At 36.8% G+C, this 16,708-nt stretch overlaps 1 protein-coding gene across 2 annotated transcripts in view; it reads left to right on the top strand.

Moving 5' to 3' along the window:
* Positions 1–16,708, top strand: part of LOC128240691 (lysosomal-trafficking regulator-like) — a 74,834-nt gene that overhangs the window by 46,738 nt on the left and 11,388 nt on the right. The window contains exons 32-48 of one of the 2 annotated variants that reach the window (XM_052957418.1): positions 175–308; positions 1,388–1,459; positions 1,796–1,927; positions 2,860–3,033; positions 3,686–3,765; positions 4,503–4,691; positions 4,934–5,079; positions 6,866–6,971; positions 7,365–7,485; positions 8,138–8,290; positions 8,715–9,026; positions 9,525–9,681; positions 10,841–10,981; positions 11,167–11,384; positions 11,700–11,882; positions 12,337–12,526; positions 12,941–13,074. In XM_052957418.1, coding sequence (XP_052813378.1) covers positions 175–308; positions 1,388–1,459; positions 1,796–1,927; positions 2,860–3,033; positions 3,686–3,765; positions 4,503–4,691; positions 4,934–5,079; positions 6,866–6,971; positions 7,365–7,485; positions 8,138–8,290; positions 8,715–9,026; positions 9,525–9,681; positions 10,841–10,981; positions 11,167–11,384; positions 11,700–11,882; positions 12,337–12,526; positions 12,941–13,074 — 2,642 coding nt within the window. Of the gene's footprint in view, positions 1–174; positions 309–1,387; positions 1,460–1,795; positions 1,928–2,859; positions 3,034–3,685; positions 3,766–4,502; positions 4,692–4,933; positions 5,080–6,865; positions 6,972–7,364; positions 7,486–8,137; positions 8,291–8,714; positions 9,027–9,524; positions 9,682–10,840; positions 10,982–11,166; positions 11,385–11,699; positions 11,883–12,336; positions 12,527–12,937; positions 13,075–16,708 lie in introns of both variants that reach the window. The other variant, XM_052957417.1, reaches the window with a different exon arrangement.

The following is a 16,708-nucleotide window of genomic DNA, read 5'->3' on the forward strand; positions in this document are numbered from 1 at the left end:
ATACTTAATCTTGTTCCCACTCGAGTACCTTCAGTTCTTCACCAATATCTGAAATAAAAATAATGACCATAAAATCTTTACCAAATGCCATGGACAGAGTTCAATATATCAGGTTTGCCATCCAAGGCCCTATAGGCCCTCTTGTGTTTATAGCTCGCAAAATTTCCTCCACAGAACGGAAGGTGAAAGAGATGCGCCACATTATCCATCTACTGGAGCCTATGTCACCCGCGGAGAGTGCCGAGTGGAACTTCATGAGGAGACTGATAACCTTCACCTACAGGGCACTGGAGGCAACACTGACACAGGTTTGTCAATGCTGAGTTTATACTGATTATTCCCACATCACTTAGTGGTATGTACTATATAGGAATCATCTTGTCTCTTCTAATCATCCATTGGTTGACATAGGGACAAGTATATTTTTCTCTATTACTCCACATGTTTTTTTAGATATTGACTTCAAAGTTTATAAACCTATTGACTGTGTTGATAAGTGCTGTGCAAAAAAAACATTACTATTGTAACTTTTGTGAATGGTATTTTAGAGTTATTGCCCTTTGATTATTTTAATTACTTTAAGCTTGATTGTGAAGAAAGATTATAGCTTATACAATAGTGCTTGAGTCTGTTTTCTTAGTCGAATACAGTACTGATAACCATGAGGCCGCCTGGTGGGGTTCAAACTCACAAGTTGTTGATTGTGATGCAATGACCTATACCACAAGAACACTAGCACCCTTGATTTTTGGTCGTTTGAGTCCGGATGTTTAGTCTCATCTGTTTTTCCAAGAAAATAGTCGCATATTATATAACTGCTATAGCTTCGGTTTTGTAGGTGTCATCGTAGTTCAAACACTGTGACCTTTGCCATAACTCGAAAATGGATCAAGATATTTAAGTGAACCTTGGTACCAATGTTTCCAGGGACAAAACAAACATGTTAAACAGATAAGACTTAAACAGTTGTTGAGTTATGCCTGTTTTTCAAACAATAGGCAAGCAGTCATTTACATCATTTACATACAGGGCTCTAAAGACCACTCATACACAGGTTTGGTAGCTGCTTAATTCATTCAAGGTGTAACACAGCTACTATCAGTTTCTGGGAAAATATTAGTTGTCATTTTCAGCTGATCTGTCCTTCAATTAAGATAGTTTAGAAATTATCAAAGCCTTAAAGTGGTTGCTTGTTGTGGCAGCAGAGTGGTTGTGATTTAAAATTAACTTTGCCTATTTAGCTTTGCCATAGACTTACTGTTAAATTATTCTGAAGTCATGAAACTTGGTACACAGGTTAACAAGCATATTTTATATTTGTACCAAGAGTTATTACCTCAGAGTTGAAAAAAATATGAAGATTGCAGCGTACCTTAATATTTTACAGGAGAAGAGTTTTGGTGGGAAGAAAGCCAAGAACTTAATCATGTGGGGAGCCAAGGATGTACTCAGAGTTCAGGTAATGGGGCTAGTGTTGGGAATCGGTTCCAATTTTACTATTGATAATCGGTTCCACTCAAGTAACTGATTATCAATAGTACAATCGTTGTTTTAAAACACTAATAAAACCTGAATTGTAGTTTTATTCATGCACAGTACTAAACTTTTAATCATTATATGCATATACGTTATGTCTATGATTTAAGTTATTAAGTGTTGTTGTATAAAAAATAGTTCATTTTCTTGCATATTTGTGGCTTTTATCAGCCATTTTGTTAAAGATAACATCTGAACACTTACCAAAAATATTTTTACTTATTTTTTTAATTATTATGTAACTATTGTCACTATCCAGCTGGGAAGACTGGTAAGTCTGATGCTGTCCAACCGTGTGGGGCTAGACCAGCGTGTGTTTACCCTGTCCTTCCTGACCGGGGAGCAACGAGGCATGGAAATACTCAACCTCATCATCCAGTACCAGGATCTGGTAGGGGCCAGATATGATTGATTACTTTGGGAGTGGCCTGATAAGTTTATTAACTTAAAGGGGCCTGACATGTTTGTTAATTTTTTAGAGGGACCAGACATGGTTGTTAACTTTTAAGTGGTGCCTGCTATGTTTGTTAACTTATGAAAGGAGTCTGACATGCTTGTTCAATGTTGGCCAGACTTGCTTGTTAACTTTTGAGATGTTTGTTATCTTTCGAGAATAGTCAGACATGTTTGTTAATTTTTGAGAGGGGCAGGCAAGATTGTTAACTTTTGAGATGAGCATGCAAGTTTGTTAACTTTTAAGATGGGCCAGACATGTGTGTTACTTTTTGTGAGGGCCAGACATGTTTGTTAACTTTGGAGAGGGGCAAAACATGTTTCTTAACTTTTAAGAGGCCAAACATGTTTGTTATCTTTTGCGAGGGGCAAGACATGTTTGTGAATTTTTGTGAGGGGTCAGACATGTTTGTTTACTTTTGATAGGGTGAGGCATGTTTGTCTACTTTTGAAAGGCCAAACATGTTTGTTAACTTTTGAGAGAGGCCAGACAGTGTGTTTACCGTTATTTTTTGAGAAAATCAAACATCATTATACAACACAGTTGTTGCAAATGCTTAGTAATATATGAATATAAATTATGTCTAAATAAAACAAAAAAACTTTCGTTTTAGAAATATGCGTTGAGCTTTTGAGGTTTATTTTTCATGGTTTTGATTCAGTCATTTAACTTGAAGAAATGTTAAATGCTTAGATGCTTACAAACATACTATGGCAGGTTTAAAGTGCCTTTTGATATGAATTACTTCAAAATTACAAGGACTCGAAATGTGATTATTATATGTAAGATTTATTCATTTCAAAAAATTAAAAAATCACTCTTCTTTATTTTTCAAATAAATCCTCAATGTGTATTCTACATTTTCTTAGGGTAATGACCTAGGGTACCACATCCATGACCTGATCCGTAACTGCCGAGCCAACCTGTCCAGCCAGCAGATCGAGGATGGCTCACGCCTTATCAACCATCTGACCAGTGCCAGGTGTGAGGTCATCTCTCCAAGGGCTGAACTCACATCTGTGGAAAGAGAAAGAATACAGGAGGTGAAAAATATGTTTGTTATATCTCACAAAACAAAGGTGTGTGTGTGTGGGAGGGGAGTATATACATGTAGGAGGGAGCTTGTCAGTCATTTGGTTTGTCAGTTTGTTGGATTTGTCCGGATGACAACTCATGAAAGGAGAGACAGATTTGATTTTATTTTAAATATTTTTGGTACACATTGAAAACACCTTAAAATCCAGGTCTTGTTCAGATTTTATAACAAACTGCAAGTCTATAATAGAGTTATGTTTCCTTTTTAAGGTAGAACTTGCTGAAAATACAGTGTCCAATCAACAAACTACCCATTTTTAATGTCCCCTTGGACTTGTCTTAAAGCAGCGTCTGAATGATAATTTGTAACTGTACAATGGATTCAAATATTTTTTCACTATACAGATTTAACACTATACAATACTTCTCAACGTCATCATCATCAGCAGCAGCAGCAGCAGCAGCAGCAGCAACATCATCTCTTTGTCACCATCACCTTTGCCACTATCCCCACAACCATACCTTTTTTTAATATATCCACCACCACTTTCACAGCATCATCGTTATTGTCATCATCATCACCACCACTTCCATCTCTACATTTAACCACCACTGCTGTTGTAGAGGTGTATTAGATAAACTATGACATTGCCATTGCAGAGGAAGAGGCAAATAGAGGAGAGACTGGAAAACCAGAGAAAAACCTGGACTGAGAGAAAGAAAATGGCACTCGAGAAAAGGTGAGTTGAAGATCATACAGCTGAATATGACACTTTGGTTTATAATTATTTCTTTTGCTTGATTGTGACAAAAGCCTACATCTTATAGAATCACACATCGAGCCCTTTTCCTGGGCAGTGATCAGTACTGGTGTCATTTTGGAGAGGTCATGAGAAGATAACCCTGGTGGGATTGAACCATAACCTCTTGGGTGAGAGGTGGACACCTACACCACAAGACCATATTCACCCAAGCCGTGGCTTGCTGAATTGTGCTAATTCCTAAAACTGTTATATCAAGCAATCTTTGATGCCACAGAGCCCTTTATTATAGAAAAATAAATCCACACTAACATGGAGTTGGTTCTTGACAACACAAATTAGTATGAAGAATATCTAGCCAAATCAAATCACCATTGAAATTATAACATTGAGTAAAACCTGTATACATTCAATAATACAATGGTTTAATGTGAAAAATAAGAGACTGAAGAAATGGAATAACAGAAGAACATCTATAAGTACGGGCCCTGTTTTAAGAAAGATCATGAGGCTTAAGATTGTTATTGACAGAGCTGCATTTCAATTAAAATATCAAAAGGACATTTATTGCATAGAATCTGACCCTAACTTTACTGGTGTACCTGAGCACTCTTAAACGCCGTAAAGTTTATGTCTATGATGTCTAATTAAAACAAGGACCTGGAAATTTATACATGTATTTTTCATAAACTTGATATTTAATACCAATTATCTAGGATATACAAAAAGTTTGATGACCTTGCGAGTCACCTAAGAGACGGTGCCATGGAGATGACCCAGACAGTGACTCAGTTACAGACAAGCCTGCGGAACGGGTTCATAACCCACATCAAACAGAACAAGACAGCCAGCATCCAGGTGAAGAAACAGTGGCAGGAGATTGTACAGAACCTCACACATGAAAGGTAATTTAGAGAGATGTATTGCGGGTGGGTGGGGGATGATGTAATGATGGGAATTATTATGATTATTGATATGGTGGTGCTGCTGATAATGATGCAGCTGTTGTTGCTACTTCATAATTGTGCTGATTATTGCAATGCTACTTATAAAAATGATAACCATCATGGTGATCTGACAATGTGATAACTACTTTAGAGATGATAAACTTGGGCATAATAATGATAACAATGAATATTTCTTCTAGGGCTCTGTGGTATGATGCGAAGTCTTACCCCAAGTCCTGGCAGCTTGACCCAACTGAGGGCCCCTGCAGGGTCAGAAAGAGGCTCCAGAGGGGACATCTTGGCATTCTTCCGAAATTCATCAAGAAACAGTTCCAATATAAATTAGGTAGGCTTAAAGGGAACTTGACATCAGATCATACAATTGCAAGAAAAAAATAAAAATTTCGAAGCATACATAAAATTGATATCGTTGTGTACATTGCATTGAATCTTACTTACTAATATTTAAAAAAAAGCATTGGTATGTGTATTTGTACACATCACACTATAAACTGGGAAACCATTATTCACTTTTTTATACATATAATTACAGCTAAGACAATGACAAAATATTCTTTTAATCATGTTAAGTGATATATAATGGGCCTCATACTACTAAGGTCTTATTGACAATTTTAGGCATTTTTTGAGAAAAAACTATACAGTCAAACCTGTATTAAGTGGCCACCCTTGGGAAATGATCAAAGTGGCTGCTTAAGACAGGTGGCCACTTAATCCGGGTTTGACATTTCCGCCTCTTTAGCTTTATTCAGAGATGGAGTATGTTTCTTAACCACCACCTCACACCACAATCAGTAACCTCTGTATCAATATTATTGAAGAAGGTTGAAAACAAATACATTTGTATAGATAAAATAACTTTATTTTAAATTTATAAATGAAATACATTAGATAAATGTTGATACAAGGCATAAACAAAACACACCACATATCAGTCTACACATTTACACAACTACATGTACATTCACATTTTTGAGTTCACTTTTTAAAGAAGTCCGTACATTAGATAAATGTTGATGCATAGCATAAACAAAACACACCACATATCAGTCTACATATTTACACAACTACATGTACATACACATTTTAGTTAATTCAGTTCCTCATTTTCCTCTGTCTTTTTGCGTTTGGATTTCTATTGCTTTCATATTCCTCCACAATTAAGAAAAGTAAGAAATTTATTTGAGTCCTTCCACAGTTAAAATCCTTGGCAACACTTCTTGCACTACGGCCGTTTTCTTATAACTTTATACACTTGACACGTTTTTTTAGAGTCAAACACATTCGATTAGTCTTATTTTCAGCCATAATCAAAGTTAAAAAAATATCAATTGCATTGTGTAAATATCCGTTCATAGTAATTTAAATCCGTGCCCTTCGAAAAATAATATTGAAGTGAATAAAAATCGTAACTAGTTTCACGCCTTCGAATGACAATGCAAGCTGTGAATTCATAATAACGGGTGTTTTTGTAGGTATTTAATAATTAACTTCGTAATTATTTAATTATCTTATTAATTGTGTCATTAATTGTGTCAATTCTGATCAAAACATTCGCCAACGTGAAATAAATATGATTTCTCGATGAGTAAACACGCATGGCAATCGTGTGATACAATATTCATTTTCATTGGATGACGGAGATACCCGAGGCCGTCGTTCTTTTCCGTAAAATTCTATGGGCAAATAAAGCTGTGTATTGGAAAAATTTATAGCAGAAGTGTCAGTGACAAGGGATTAGTGGCCGCTAATTAGTGTTTATATGGCTTCATGGGGACAAAAATTAGTGGCCGTGGCCGCGTTAGACAATTGGCCGCTTAATACACGTACATTATATAGTAAAAACGTACGGGGGGAATTTGGAGTGGCCCGTTAAGGCAGGTGGCCATTTAAAGCAGGTGACCGTTCAACCAGGTTTGACTGTATTTGCCGATTTAGGGACCATCTGATGTTAAGTCCCTTTAACATAAAAAGTAATACCTGTTATAAATATCAGTTCTATTTTGGTTTCATTTAGAGGAAAATGAAGTATGTACCTATCATAAAGGATAAACTTTCAAAACATCGTTCATTCACAGACATTTTGCTATAAAGCCGTCATTTCTCTTTAGCCTCTGAGACTGTGGACCCTCCCCTGATATACCTGTTTGAAGATGACCACCAGGTGTCCGACTCAGCAGCACTCATCTACCAAATACACAGGAACAAGAAAATCAGGTATGGGTGTGGCAATACAGGGGTTTGACAAGTCCCATTATGGTTAAATTAAAAGCTAGAAGTCTTTCACGATGTCTGTCAGTAGAAGGTTTAATGAATGGCTTTAGGCCATCTTACGGAGCCTTGAAGACACATGGGTATGTCATTGGCCTGCCTCAGCGCCCAGGTCTCAATTCTTTTTTCAATCAATAATTTGATCACTCTTTCCATGCTGCAAACTTGGTATTTGCATTGGTCATGGTCAGTAGTTGATTTTGGGGTCAAAGGTCAAGATCATGGTGACCTGTACTAGAAAATGATGGGCACTCCCAACAGGTGCTATAAAGGACCTTCCCCAGGCTAAGCATAATAATAATTAAAACAAATTCTTAACAACAATGAGATGTTTTCCAGGTTCACGTCCACCTGTAGAGCAGTGTCTCCGGTAGGGGAGAGCAAGGGGGAACTCCTTATTGGGGAGGACAGCGTGTTCTTTGTGGCAGATGAGGCCATCTCAGACGCTAACTACACACAGGTTAGTAGTTTTGTTCATTGATAAAAAATGGTTTTAGTAAGTTGCAAAATATGCATCAGTTTCCAAATTGTCTGAAGTTGCTAAAGATGAGGTATTATCATAACCCTAGGGCTTTATTAAAAAAACTTCTTAATGAACAATTTCAATTTTTATAAAATTTAGTAACAAATATTTTGATTAGCCTCTATCTTTCAACATATTTATTCATATGACTTCATAATTTGGATAATTATTTCTTGCTATTTTCATATTTTGGGTTAATAAATATTGTTAGTTTTCATTAAATTCAACTTAGAAAAAATGGAAAGTTGAACATTTTCACTATGATGCTTTATGAATACAACCCCTGGTTGTTGTCCTCAAAATCTTTCAAAAACTGTTGAAAATATTAATAAGAAACTTGGCATGCAAGTTTATATTGTCAGTTTGGATATTGAGGGTCATTATTCTAGCTAAAATATAACTAGAGTATTAAGCCTTGAGCAACAAAAAATTGACTTGGCATTTGGAGATACATACAATGCTTTCAGTGGACTTAGGTTATCACAACTACCATCGATTGACTAACACTGTTGAGATAACAGCTTCAATTCCATGTTAATTCATTCAAATGGAATCTTTAGTCATCCTTCTTTTTTACTATTTTCCTCAGGTGTTGCTAGGTAACAAGGACCAGTTGTCCATGACTTGGCCATTTGAGGACATCCTGGAAGTCCAGAAGCGCTGGTACGAGCTCACAGACACTGGCATTGAGATTTTCCTCACCAATGGGAAGACATGCCTGCTCGCTCTTCGGTCAAGCAGAGTATGTATAATGCAATATTCTGTCAGACTCAGTAATACAAGTAATGGTACATGCTTAAAGAGATTGCCTTATTGGCATTGAAACCATCTTCACAATGGGAAACCCTACCTTCTGACTTATCAGTCAAGTAGGTTACGGTTGTTATATCTCTAGCACAGTTAATGTTCTACAAAGTGAACTTAAAAGCATACAGATACATACCATAAAGTTTGCTTACAAATTCAAGCATTATTTCTTATTATTTAAGCAAATAGATACAGGTATTAAAATGTTCTTACATAAGCATAAAATTAAGTATTCTTACAGAAACTGGCTTTTAATTGTGCTCTTAAATACAGGCATCAATTTGTGCTTACAAATACAGACTTTAAAATGCATTGGAGAAGTTTGACCTATGTAACAATTCTATGTTAATATTTTTCAGGAGAGGGATGAATTGTTCCAGCGTCTTCTTATGCTGGAGCTACCAAACAGACGCAGCCCCATGAACATTATGGATGCCTTGGACAGCTGGGAAAATCGATCCAGCACAAACTTTGAGTATCTTACTGAGTTGAACAAGCTTGCTGGACGATCCTTCAATGATCTCATGCAGTATCCCATAATGCCGTTTATTTTGAAGGATTACACGAGTCCAAGTATAGATCTGAGGGACATTTCCGTGTACAGGGACCTTTCCAAGCCTGTCTCTGTACAAGATCCCAAGAACGAACAGAAGTTCAAGATGAATTATGAGGTAGGGTAAAATAAAAACATGTTTATTGCAGAGTGTTTATCAAGAGTAGTATGAAATGTGGTCGAAACTCACAAAGTGGTGACAGTGGTCTAGTGGTGTAGGTGTATGCCTCTCACCAATGATATAGTGGGTTTGAGCCCTCCTTATTATGGCCTCTTAAAATGTACACCAGTCCTGGATTTGGCCCAGGAAGCTGACTAGAGAGTGGTTATATTAGTTATCATCTTTCTTTAAAGTGGAGCTCTTAGAAATTAATATAACAAAGCTAAGCTAAAAACTCAAGACTATGTATCAATACTAATGGAATTAAGTAATCCAGCGTAAGTATGATATAAATAATCTTACATTATTCCTTACACTGAAAAAACACTTTAAATCCCAAATTGAAATTTACTGAAAAACAAATCATTGGAAAATGATACCACAACTAATATTCAGTCATAGAAAATAATGTGTTTAAGATGGTTTTAAATATTAATGATAAACCTATTTTTCCAGATCTTGAAAGGAGAGTTTGATCGTTTTGGTCAGGAGGGAATGACAGGTCTGCGTGTGGCCCCATACCACTACGGCAGCCATTACTCCAACAGCGGCAGCGTGCTTCATTTCCTTGTCAGGCTGCCACCATTCACCAAAATGTTTCTCGGATTCCAGGGTATTTATAAACATGATTTAACTAATAATTCTAAGGTGCCAATAGTAGGTTTATTAATGTGCTTAACCTTATAATTCTGAGGATCATTAGATATAAATTCTTGACAGTTCTACTTATTACTTTTCAATTCATCAATGTTCTTCTCTTAACTTAAAATTAATTTGTTTCAGCTGTGCTTCTTTCACTAAATAAATCTTGTCCTCCTTTTTGTCTGCATAATTAAAACAAACAGAGATGTTCATGTCTGCTAAAACAGTGAGAAGACAAACTTCCCCTGACAGAGATGTCCATGTCTGCTACAACAGTGAGAAGACAAACTTCCCCTGACAGAGATGTTCATGTCTGCTAAAACAGTGAGAAGACAAACTTCCCTGACAGAGATGTTCATGTCTGCTAAAACAGTGAGAAGACAAACTTCCCCTGACAGAGATGTTCATGTCTGCTAAAACAGTGAGAAGACAAACTTCCCTGACAGAGATTTCTTGCTGCTAAAACAGTGAGAAGACAAACTTCCCCTGACAGAGATGTTCATGTCTGCTAAAACAGTGAGAAGACAAACTTCCCTGACAGAGATTTTTCTTGCTGCTAAAACAGTGAGAAGACAAACTTCCCCTGACAGAGATGTTCATGTCTGCTAAAACAGTGAGAAGACAAACTTCCCTGACAGAGATGTTCATGTCTGCTAAAACAGTGAGAAGACAAACTTCCCCTGACAGAGATGTTCATGTCTGCTTAAACAGTGAGAAGACAAACTTCCCTGACAGAGATTTTTCTTGCTGCTAAAACAGTGAGAAGACAAACTTCCCCTGACAGAGATGTTCATGTCTGCTAAAACAGTGAGAAGACAAACTTCCCTGACAGAGATGTTCATGTCTGCTAAAACAGTGAGAAGACAAACTTCCCCTGACAGAGATGTTCATGTCTGCTAAAACAGTGAGAAGACAAACTTCCCTGACAGAGATGTTCATGTCTGCTAAAATAGTTAGAAGACAAACTTCCCTGACAGAGATGTTCATGTCTGCTAAAACAGTGAGAAGACAAACTTCCCTGACAGAGATGTTCATGTCTGCTAAAACAGTGAGAAGACAAACTTCCCTGACAGAGATTTTTCTTGCTGCAATACTTGATATATGTGTAAATTTTGCTCCTGCCCTTTCAGACCAGAGTTTTGACATTCCGGATCGCACATTTCATAACATGCACACATCATGGCGTCTATCCAGCGCTGAATCCAACACCGACGTCAAGGAGTTGATACCTGAATTCTTCTTCTTTCATGAATTCCTTATAAACTCGGAAGGTAATCATGCTTAAATAATTATTAATTTGTTGTTTTTTACTGAAGAAAGGAAAGTTGAGGTATTGTAATAATGTGTTTGCCTTAATGTGAAGATAGTTATCGCCATAGTTCCATATTCAGACAGGTTTCTGAATGTTGTGGTTTACATAATACTGAAACACTAAAGTGTTTGGTTTTCAATACAGAGTTTGACTTTGGGAGTCGTCAGAATGGGGAAGCAGTGAACAATGTGGTACTGCCCCCGTGGTGCGGAAACAACGCCCGACTATTCACCCTTATACACCGACAAGCCCTGGAGTCGGAGCACGTCATGGAGCACATCTGTGGCTGGATCGACCTTGTGCTTGGGTACAAGCAGACTGGAGATGCAGCTGTCAGGGCTGTGAACGTCTTCCATCCGGCAGTAAGTTGGAGTTACGAAATTTGGTTGGATGATAAGTGCACAATAAGATAGATGTGTAATGAATACTATGTTAGGATCGATAATTGGTTGAGCATAGTGTTTACTTTTTAATATTTTGCTCAAATGTGATTAAAACTACATATAGGCTGATATCGAACTCACAGCTGAAAGGTTGACACCCTTATAGAACACTCACCACTCACTTTAGCTTGATGTTATATAATATTTTAGAAAATTAACTTAAAAAAATTATGATTATTTGGCCTACAAATTTTGAGCAGGTAAATGTCAGATCATTACTTGTCGATATTTTAGACCTACTTTGGCCTGGACGTGAGCAGTGTTAAAAACACACTGGACCGTAAGGCCATACAGACTATGGTTCGAACATACGGACAGACGCCCAAACAGCTGTTTAAACTGCCACACCCCAGACCAAAGGTCGACTTGAACAGACTTGAGAGGCAAAAGGAGGGCTTCAAGATGAAAACTGTCCAGGTATGTGGTACAGTTTTAATTGGGCTTGTTAATGAATTAGTTTTGTAGACTTAATATTATTCTAGCAGATTACTAACCAGTCGCCAGTTGTCAATCAAACATTAAGTTGACCAATAATAGGATTTTATTTTGAAAATAAATATAAGCACATGGTTGCATTATCCAATGGACTGGTAAACCTCCCTCAAACCACTTATAAGCTAGAAGAGTATAGAATTTCCCTTATTCAATCAAAGCTTGTGTCACACTTTACTCATAACTAAACTCATTAAACCATTAGTATTACAGCACCTGTGAGTTTCATGCCCAAAGGGTGGCATTTAGTTATATCCAATACTCTGTCCATCCAATCATTCCCACAGTTTCCTGTCAATATCTGAAAAACAAACAGAAATATTTCCTCTGTCAATACTAATACCTTTGACCCCCTTAGACATTGTGTGGCTCATTCCAGGTGGCAGGGCTAAAGTGGGGCACCTACCTGGGCTCTCCGGACTGTCCTGAACCTGTATCGACCTGGGATCAAATATATGATTCCCCCGTTGGGAGTCTAATTGCCCTGCCTGGGACCCCCGGGGATGTTGTATTTGGGATCAGCCCTCAGAGTTGTCTCCTCGTTCAGCAGAGCCAGGATAAGAATGGAGGTAATTATAAATTTCAAATGGTTATCTTCATTTAATGTTATAATTACCATGAATTAGAAACTTTTCAATCTCATTTAAACAGATTCCCAGATTTCTTCACGATGTAAAGCGAGGTGCACAGCGTTGTGAAATGAAGCGAATGTCACGATTGATTTAAATGAGATTGGAAATTGTTTTATAATTATCATTAATGAATAATTGTTTAATTTGGGATTGTAATTTTGCTATTAACAAAGGTATCTTCAGTATTTGCCTGGCTCTTTTGTCATTGTACATTTTCATAAGTACATGTATATGCAACAATCACCCGTCTTGTGATACAAACACATTAGTTCTTTCCAGTAATTATTTTTAAAGATCACTTGGTCAGCACCAGTATACAGTTTACATAGTTTACATGTATATTGACAGTAGTGGTATCAGAAACCAAAACTGATGTGACTTGGGCAGCCATATTAACTTGGAGTCGGCAAGATGGACTGGTTCGAATCATCAAAGACTCCAGCAGGGCAGCCATCAACTGTATTATGTACAACCAGTCTGATGAGGTAAGAAAATGTTGATTTAAATACAAATGAACGCTTGACTAAAACTTACTAGAAGACATGGGCCTTTGAAAGAGCGATTTACAGGTGATCAATATTAGATATTCTTCCTAGCTTTTTATGCCTCCAAAGGAGGTGATTTGTCGAGTGAATGACCCACATCCCTACCTAAAAGGTCAAGGTTGCACTAACAGGTTTATCATTATGAAATGCTGCTTATAAAACATCCAGTATAGTTTACCGTCTGTTACTTTGTCATGCTCAGAAGTATTTAAAAAAAAACAACAACATGTGTTTGGTATACAAAGAGGATGTGTTACGTGCAAGACCCACGATCCTACCTCAAAGATAAAGGTCACATATGATGTTTAATCATTATAGAATGCTTCATATATATGCACATAGAATATAAGTTGGTTGTGTCCAGGCTGTAACTTTGTCATGATGGTGATTTTAAAATTACTTGGCACATATATTCAGTACATGACAGCAACATGTTCAGTGCAAGACCCATGTCCTTACTTCAAAGGTCAAGGTCACACTTACAGGTTTATCATTATGGAATGTGGCTAGCGCTTATATACAGTACAGTTGGTTCTTTTCAGCCTTAACTTTGTCATGGGGAATTCATTACAGCTCTTATTTTTTGAGTTATGTGCCCTTAAATATAATTCAATTTAAAGCTCATGTGAGCAAAAGTTGTTCATAGGTCATTGTCACCCACTGCTTCATTGGTTGTCATCAAAAATTGCTTGTTAACACTCTAGTAGCCACAATTTCAACCCAATATTCATGACACAAAGACAGAATGTGTTTCTGGAATTTAGGTCAAGTTCAGTTTTAGGTCATCTTTAGTTAATAAAGGTCACAATGGGCCGGTTAATTACAACATAATTATAGTTAACAACGTTGTTAAATGGAATGTTAATTTTCAAATCTTTAATACTAACAAAAAATCACGGACACACATGTGATCTGCAGTACTTGTCACAAATAATGAGCAAATTCAGCTTTTCTTATTTTAATTAAGTATAACAGCACAAAAGAGAATATATTTCACCTTTAAACGTTCACAATGCTGACATTAACAACATTTGTAACATTAACAAAGTTCTGAACAATCAGGCCAATGTTTTATTTAAGAAAATATTTTCTAAAGAGTAATTTTGCTGCCCAATCTTTTTCAAACTTAATCTGAACCAGGTTGCTGTATTGAAGCCTTGTATCAAGTACAAGTATGGGTCATGTAGACTGAAAAATCAGGTCATGCTGTCAACTCTTGTATTTCTGCAAGGTTTTGAATGAATTTCAATCACTTCATTTTCCATAGCATGTTTAAATTTTGCCCACAAGAAAAGCCTAAGATGATCTGTACGAATGGTCATAAAATGACACTTGAGTTTAGTTTTGCTAATCAAGGCATCAAATAAATTCAAAATGTTTTATGTTTTATTTTAATAAATGAGGAAAAGAAAAACATAAAATTAATTAAATGAACTTTTTTGATAGTAATTAAAAAGAACAACGAGGACACTTGTGTTGAATGGCCATTAAACATGGTCATGAAACAATAATTTTAGTTTAGGGTTTTTAAGGCATCAAATAAACCTAAAATGTTTTTTTTTTTAAATGTATGTCAGTATTAACAGGGATAAATTAGTTGAAATCCATTATGTTGCAAGGACTGATACTGCATTAAAATTAAAATATGTGATTATAATCCAAAGTTATTTAATTGCTCAATGTGGATATTTCTTATTAGTTACCTCATTAGTACATACTCATATACCGGTACACTCTTTGGTATTGGTTTTTACAAAACACTTAAAAGTCAGTAATTTTCTAACCGTTTGACATACGGTACCAAATTAGTCAAAATATGCATCAAGGGACAGTGCATTCCATTTTTGACAGCAATATATATGAAGCAACTTCATACTATTTAAGATGTCTTTTTCATGACAACTGATGAGATAATGGATATGTGTGACATAAAATCTGAAGGAATACCCTTGCTGCATGCCAGATGTAAATATTGTCTGTCAAAGATTTAGAACGATTTGCTGTAGCTCATATAGGCCTGAGGTCCAGCCAGTTCTGATGTGTAGCAGTGGTCCAGCATGTTGAAGACTGTGTCAATGTGGATATCAGCTACGTAGTGACTGATGTAGCATCCTGGCTGCATGCCAGATAGAAACATTGTCTCCTTTGTAGATTCCAATTGATCTTTTGTAGCACATCCAAGCCAAGTCAAGCCTGTTCTGTAGTTCAAAGCAGTGTCCCAGCATGTTGAAGGCTGTGTCAATGTGGCCATGTGGTGGTCCCGCTGTGTACTCAAATAGGCTATCTAGTGCTGTTTGTGCTCTTCTTGGCTGGTTTAGTTCCCTGTAGGTAAGGTGTTGTAGATAGTACAGGAATGGGATACAGTCAGTGACAACATTGTTCTTCCACTTCAGATCAAGTCGTCTGTTTTCATCATTTATTCCCCTGAGCATTTCATGTATAAGATGTCGTGGGATGCAGTTTATTTCATCTTTTGTAAATGTAATACAAAACATAGTGTATTTTTATAGGACCTCTGTGATTGGGCAGATTATCAACTTCTTTCTAAACTCAGAACTTGATATCAGACATTTCCTTCCATAATGTGTACAACACTGCCACACTTCTGGTCCCAGCAGTCCTTCACAGTAAGTCAGTACTTCTGCAGCTTCTTCATACTGCCCTCTGCAGTACAACATAGAGGCAAACTTCAACCTACTTGACATACAGTCAGAGTCAAGTGACAGCTGGTACCAGTTTAAGATACCCCATGTGATTGGTTGTCCCATGTAGATGCATCTTGAAGCCAGGATGGAGGCAAGGGTGCTGCACAGGAATGGGGTCAGCCGAGAAACTATTTCCTGTTCTAGGTCACTTTGGGAATCAGAAATAATGTGTGAAAAAAGTAAGTGGCGTTCAATATCATTATCTGAAGTCAAATGATCCAAACGAAACATCAGAGATTGAGATTCTTCATGTATTAAGTTCTGGAGAATATTTCCAGATGTTTGGGCTAGTGCACATATATTTTGACGTGGTGTAAGGTTGTGTCCAGAGCATTGTAGCAGTCTCAAGTCAAAATTGTCCATGTGAATGTAAAACAAACACTGCAGTTTTGTGTTGATGAGATAGGATATGATGCTACACAGTTTTGGAAGTTCCCAATTGTGCAACTTTCCCACAAAAAGATTAATGCCAGATATTGTAAAATGGGGACAGTACCTTTGTATTAACCATCTCTTTAGTGTTGTCAGAAGTAGACTCACACATTGCACAATGTTGTCTTCCCTCCATATGTCAAGAGGATAATTTTCTATTGTAAACATCATTGCAGTTTTGATGTGAAATGTGCAAAATCTGTCTCCAAACAAAGTTTTAAGAAGTGTTTTTCTCATTATTTTGGCAAGGGTATATACTTTCACTTGAACAGTGTTAAAATTAAACATTAAAAATCGCTCCATTAACGAAGTTGAAAACCTCCACTGCAATTTTGAATAAGGGTAACTAGGTAACTTTGAAGAAACCATAAATGCTGTTGATTTGCATCCTGTTTGTCTAGCTGGGCTCTCAGCGTAGCCCTGTGGTACTAGAAAGA

The sequence above is a fragment of the Mya arenaria genome, chromosome 7, assembly GCF_026914265.1.
Source record: "Mya arenaria isolate MELC-2E11 chromosome 7, ASM2691426v1".
NCBI classification, from domain to species: domain Eukaryota; kingdom Metazoa; phylum Mollusca; class Bivalvia; order Myida; family Myidae; genus Mya; species Mya arenaria.